This window comes from Nicotiana tomentosiformis, chromosome 3 (genome assembly GCF_000390325.3).
Source record: "Nicotiana tomentosiformis chromosome 3, ASM39032v3, whole genome shotgun sequence".
NCBI lineage: Eukaryota > Viridiplantae > Streptophyta > Magnoliopsida > Solanales > Solanaceae > Nicotiana > Nicotiana tomentosiformis.
Window position 1 is genome coordinate 42090529 of NC_090814.1, and position 6337 is coordinate 42096865.

The following is a 6337-nucleotide window of genomic DNA, read 5'->3' on the forward strand; positions in this document are numbered from 1 at the left end:
GTCGGGGCGTGACACTACTCTCCCTGTTGCTAGAGGCCGGGGCAGAGGTCAAGGGAGGGCTCAAGCTCCTGCTAGAGGACAGAGGTGCCCTAGTGTTTCTCCCGTTGTGCCACTAGCGGATCCAGTAGAGGATCCTATCATTGAAGAGCAGGATGAGGCTCCTACAGCTGAGCCGGCCCCAGCAGATTTCATTTCCGCATCAGGATTTCAGGAGGTCATGGTCCATATGTTGCGGTTCATGTATTCTATGACGTAGGATAGCTTATTTCAAGCGGACCAACCACTTCTCAGGCGGGAGGGGGAGCACAGACCCCTAACGCCTAGGCTGTAGGGCACGCTGCAGCCGTATATCATACCCCAGGTGCACTACCTGCGTGAGGGGCTCAGCCAAATGCAACGGCTATGCTAGAGCCTAGACCAGTCGCCATCGGCGTGCCGCAAAAGATATTGGATAGATGGACCAGACTACATCGTCCTGCCTTTGGTGGTGAGCGACATGAGGACCCTCTGGACTTTATTGATCTTTGTAGGGACAGATTGCACAATATAAGAGTATTGCAGTCCCACGAGGTGGACTTCACCATATTTCAATTGATGGGCAGGGCCCGTAGATGGTGGTAGTCTTATCTTCTTAGCAGACCAGCAGGTTCTCGTCCCTTGACTTGGGACCAGTTCACACATCTCTTTCTGGAGAGATATATTCCACCCTCTCATAGGGAAGAGCTATGGGGTCAGTTCGAGCGGCTCTAACAGGGTCATATGTCTGTGATCGATTATAAGGTGAGATTCTCTGAGTTATCTCGCCATGCACTTATGATACTCCCCACCAATGTAGAGAGAGTACAGAGGCTTATTGTGAGCTTGCACTATGGTATCTAGGTTACTATGGCTCGAGAGATTGAGATGGGGCTCCTTACGAGCAAGTTGTGGAGATAGCTCAGAGGATCGAGGGTATCCGTCAGCAAGGCCGAGAGCATGCACTGAGGGACAAGTAGCCTCGATATTTTAGAGGATTCAGTGGTTCCCCACGTATAGCTGGCCCACATATTCAGTACCACCACCTACTCGGGGTGCTCCAGTGCGGCCCTATTTCAGCGCCATTCTAGAGAGCTCCTACTGTCCACCAGCTATTCAGGTTTCTTCCAGTGGGTGTTCAAGTCCCTAGGGTCAGCTTGGTAACATGAGGATATTTTTCCCCACAATTCGGGGCAAGGCAGTACAGCAGGGCCATCAGCCCATGATCACTGCAGTAACTGCCGCACCAGTCGTCCGGTCGACCAGAGGCAGATGGAAGGTGGGTAGGTTTTTCCCTAGAGGTTAAGTCCAATCAGGTGGCGCTCTAGCTAGGTTTTATGCTTTTTTATCTCGATAAGATGTAGTAGCCTCAGACGATGTGATCACAAGTATTATTTATGTCTGCGGTAGGGATGCTTTGGTACTATTTGATCCAGGGTCTACAAATTCATATGTTTCATATCTATTTGCTCATTATCTGGATGTCTCTTGTGGGTCCTTGGGTGCTCCTGTATATGTGTCCACGCTAGTGGGTGACTCTATTATTGTGGATCGAGTTTACCAATCCTGTATTGTGACTTTCTATAGGTATAAAACCAGAGCGGAACTTCTGTTGCTCGACATGACTGACTTTGAGGTTATCCTGGGATGGACTGGTTGTATCTGTACCATGCCGTTCTTGATTTCCATGCCAAGACTATTACCTTGGCGATGCCAGATTTGCCTAGATTAGAGTTGAGGGGTTCATCTATCATTACCTCTAGCCGGGTTATCTTTTTGTTTAAGGCTCGACACATGGTCGAGAAGGGTTGTTTGGCATAACTGGCTTATGTTCAGGATACTACTACAGAGACTCCTATGGTTGATTCAGTGCCCGTGGTACGGGAGTTCTCTGATGTGTTTTCTTCTGATCTACTAGGCATGCCACCAGATCGTGATATCGATTTCAGTATTGATTTGGCGCCTGGTACCCAACCTATCTCTATTCCACCGTACCGCATAGCTTCAAAAGAGTTGAAGGAACAACTTAAGGAGTTGCTAGCGAAGGGGTTCGTTAGGCCGAGTGTGTCATCTTGAGGTGCACCGGTATTATTTGTGAAAAAAAAGATTGGGGGTATGCAGATGTGCATTGATTACCGCTAGTTGAACAAAGTTACCATTAAGAACAAGTGCCCATCATCGCTTATTGATGATTTGTTTTACTAGTTGCAGGATGCCAGGGTGTTCTCTAAGATCGACTTGAGATCTCAGTATCGTCAGTTGAAGATTCGTGCTTCGGATATTCCGAAGACGACTTTTCGAACTAGATATGGCCACTATGAGTTTCTATGATGTCCTTCGGCTTGACCAACGTCCTGGTGATGTTTATGGGTTTAATGAACCGGGTGTTCAGGCCATATCTTAACTCATTTATCATTGTCTTTATTGATGAAATATTGATCTACTTGCATAGTATGGAGGAGCACGAGCAACATTTGAGAGTTGTGCTTCAGAACTTGCGAGGACAGAAGTTATATGCTAAATTCTCCAAATGCGAGTTCTGGTTATCTGTTGCATTATTGGGACATGCTTTATTAGGTGAGGTATTACGGTAGATCCTAGGAAGATCGTGGCAGTCCAGATTTGGCCTAGTCCTACCATAGCGACCGAGACCAGGAGCTTTTTGGGGTTAGCCGTTTATTATTGCCGGTTTGTGGAGGGCTTTTCGTCTATTGCGACACTTTTGACTAGATTGACCCAGAAGGGTGCTCCATTCTGATGTTCCGATGATTGCGAGGTGAGCTTTCAGAAGCTCAAGACCGCATTGACTACAACACCAGTGCTAGTGTTGCCCTCCAGTTCAGGGATGTATACTGTGTATTATGATGCTTCACGCATTGGCCTAGGTTGTGTATTGATGCAGGAGGGGCGAGTTATTGCATATGCTTCACGTCAGCTGAAGCCCCATGAGAAGAATTACCTCGTACATGATTTGGAGTTGGTCGCGATAGTTCATGATCTCAAGATCTGGAGGCATTACCTTTACGGGGTGTCCTGTGAGGTTTACACCAATCATCGCAGTTTGCAGCATCTGTTTAAGTAGAGGGATCTTAATCTGAGGCAGGGCAGGTGGCTTGAGTTACTGAAGGACTATGATAATACCATCCTATACCATCCGGGTAACATGCATGTGGTTGCAGATGCCTTTAGCAGAGAAGCCCAGAGTGTGGGTAGCTTGGCATTCATTTCAGTAGAGGAGAGGCCATTGGATTTGGACATTCAGTCCTTGGCTAAGAGACTTGAGAGGTTGGATATTTCAGAGCCCAGTCGAGTTTTTGCATGTGTTGTGGCGCAGTCTTCATTATTCTAGCGTATCAAGGCTCGTTAGTATGATGATCGTCACTTGCTGGTTCTTAGGGAGATGATACTACAGAGTGGTACCAAAGAGGTTACTATCAGTGAGGATGGTGTTCTGCGACTCTAGGTTCACCTATATGTTCCTAATATTGATGGCTTAAGGGTAAAGATTGTAGAGGAGGCACATAATTCTCTATATTCTATTCATCCAAGATCTACAAAGATGTATCGTGACCTAAGGCAGCATTATTGGTGGCGGCGGATAAAGAAGAACATAGTTGAGTATGTCGCAAGATCCCTAAATTGCTAGCAGGTTAAGTATGAGCACCAGAGGCCAGGTGGCCTACTTCAGTAGATGGTTATACCGAAGTGGAAATGGGAGCGTATCACTATGGACTTCGTAGTTGGGTTGCCACGGACGTTGAGGAAGTTTGATGCTGTTTGGGTCATTGTCAACAGAGTAACCAAGTGGCACACTTTATTCCGGTTGTGACTATGTACTCTTCAGAGAGATTGGCCCAGATCTACATTTAGGAGATTGTCTGGCTGCATGGTGTGCCTATTTCCATCATTTCAGATAGATGCCCCCAGCTCACTTTGCATTTATGGAGAGCAGTACAGAGAGAGTTGGGCACTCGGGTAGAGCTCAACAAAACCTTTCATCCGTAGACCGATGGGCTGTCAGAGCGAACGGTTCAAATTCTGGAGGATATGCTCAGAGCTTGTGTGATTGATTTCTGAGGGCAGTGGGATCGATTCTTGCCTTTGGCTAAGTTTGCTTATAATAACTATTATCAGTCCAGTATCGAGATGGCTCCATTTGAGACTTTATATGGTCGGCAATGTCGCTTACCCATCGGATGGTTTGAGCCCGGCGTGGCTAAGTTATATGGCACTGATTTAGTGAAGGATGCCTTGGAGGTGGTAAATTTGATTCAGGAGCGACTTTGAATAGCACAGTCCAGACAGAAGAGTTACACAGATCAAAAGGCGCATGCTTTATCATTTATGGTGGGTGAGAAGGTTCTCTTGAAAGTCTCGCCGATGAAGGGTATCATGAGCTTCGGGAAGAAGGGCAATCTCAGCCCAAGGTTTATTGGGCCATTTGAGGTGTTGAGGCGAGTTGAGGAGGTTGCTTATGAGCTTGCTTTGCCTCCCAGTCTGTCGGGATTTCATCCTGTGTTCCATATGTCTATGCTCCAGAAATACCATACCGACAGGTCGCATGTGTTATATTACAACACGGTTCAACTAGATTAGAGCTTGGGTTATGAGGAGGAGCCAATTGCCATTATTGACAGGAAGGTTTGACAGTTGAGGTCTAAGAAGATTTCTGGGATAAAGGTCCAGTAGAGGGGCCAACCAGTCGAGGAAGCGACTTGGGAGACCGAGGAGGACATGCAGAGCAGATATCCACACTTATTCAGCATTCCAGGTATGATTCTAGATCCATTCAAGGACGAACATTTATTTTAGAGATGGAGAATGTAGCGACCCGACCAGTCATTTTTCTTTCTAGATCCATGTTTCCCTAATTAAGGTACCCCATATATGCTTTTACTGTTTTATGACTTGCGAGGATGGTTGGTCTGGGTTTGGAAGGTTTCGGGCTGAAATCAGAACACTTAGTTCCTTAATAGTGGCCTAAGATGACCAAGTTTGACTTGAGTTAACATTTTTAGTAAACATCCTCGGAACCAGGATTTGATATTTCCAATTGGTTCATATGATAATTTTGGACTAGGGCGTATGTTCGGATCGAGTTTCGGGCGATTCGGGAGCGTTTCGGCGCCTAATGTTGAAAGTTGGCACATTGAAGGTTTTCTAATTCTTTAAGTTTGGTTTTAAGTATACTTCGGCATACTCGATGTGCGTTTGGGATTTCGAGCCTGGGAATAGGTCTGTATGGTTATTTATGACTTATACGCAAAATTTGGCATCATTCCGAGTTGTCTAAGTATGATTCGATGCATTCAGATCTAGTTGAAGAAATTTGAAGTTCATAAGTTGATCAATTTAGTTTTGGGGTGTGATTCTTAGTTTTGATGTTGTTTTACGTGTTCCAAGGGTTTGAGCAGGTTCGTATTATGTACTTGTTGGTGCAGTTGGATGGGGTCCCGGGTGGCTCGAGTGAATTTCGGACCACCCGGAGCTAAGTCCAAAATTTCTGCTGTTGCTGGTTCTGGTTTCCTTCTTCACGAACGCGGAGGTGGAGTCTCATTCACGGAGAAGGAATTGGGGGACTTGACATTTTGCTCTGCGCGTTCGCGATCAACGGATCACATTTGCGAAGGTTTGGGATGGGTGGTCTTCGCGTTCGCATGGGATGTTCCGCGTTCGCGTAAAAGAAAAGGACCTAGGAGGGATCAACCACCATTTCTCTTCGCGATCCCGAAGGGCTGACCGCATTCGTGAAGCTCAGGATGGGCAAGCCTTCGCGATCACGTGTCTTCCCTCACGTTCGCGATGAAGGTTTTCTGGGCTGGACAAGCTTTGCCTTCGCGATCGCGAGGCTTCTTCCGCGATCGGAAAGTAGGATTGCTGGGCAGTGGGCTTAATTAAAAACGGGACTTTGGCCTATTTTGTTCATTTCTCTCAACTTGTGCCGATTTTAGAGCTCTTTGGAGAGGGTTTTTCATCTAGCACATTGAAGTAAGTAATCTCTAGTATGAGTTCAGTACATAGATTATTGGTAGATTTTAACATGTAAAATGTGAAAATTTTGGGATTTTATTGAAAAATCTAGGTTTTGATAAAAATGGGATTAAACCACGAAAATGGTTATGGAATTGAGTAGAAATTATATATTTGTGTTCGTGAGGTTATGGGTAATAATTATTTACAAAAGTTTCCGAAATCCGGACACGTGGGCACGAGGGTGAATTTTAGGAATTTTCCAAATTGGGTTCTGTAATTACTCTAATAGTTAAATTATGAACTTTTGAGCATATATTGATTAGTTTGTACAACCTTTGGCTAGTTTCGG

At 45.7% G+C, this 6337-nt stretch overlaps 1 protein-coding gene across 1 annotated transcript; it reads left to right on the plus strand.

Moving 5' to 3' along the window:
• The first annotated feature begins 2323 nt into the window (after nt 1–2323).
• Nucleotides 2324–3364, plus strand: LOC138907698 (uncharacterized). Its single transcript, XM_070198303.1, has 3 exons — nt 2324–2385; nt 2468–2597; nt 3119–3364. The coding sequence occupies exons 1-3, from the start codon at nt 2324–2326 to the stop codon at nt 3362–3364; spliced, it is 438 nt and encodes a 145-aa protein (XP_070054404.1).
• The last annotated feature ends 2973 nt before the right edge of the window (nt 3365–6337 follow it).

Coding starts and splice junctions, on each gene's coding strand:
- LOC138907698 (XM_070198303.1), top strand. CDS start 2,324: ATGGCCACTATGAGTTTCTATGATGTCCTTCGGCTTGACCAACGTCCT. Junction 2,386..2,467: donor CGTCCTGGTGATGTTTATGG/GTTTAATGAACC, acceptor CTACTTGCATAG/TATGGAGGAGCACGAGCAAC. Junction 2,598..3,118: donor GACATGCTTTATTAGGTGAG/GTATTACGGTAG, acceptor AATCTGAGGCAG/GGCAGGTGGCTTGAGTTACT.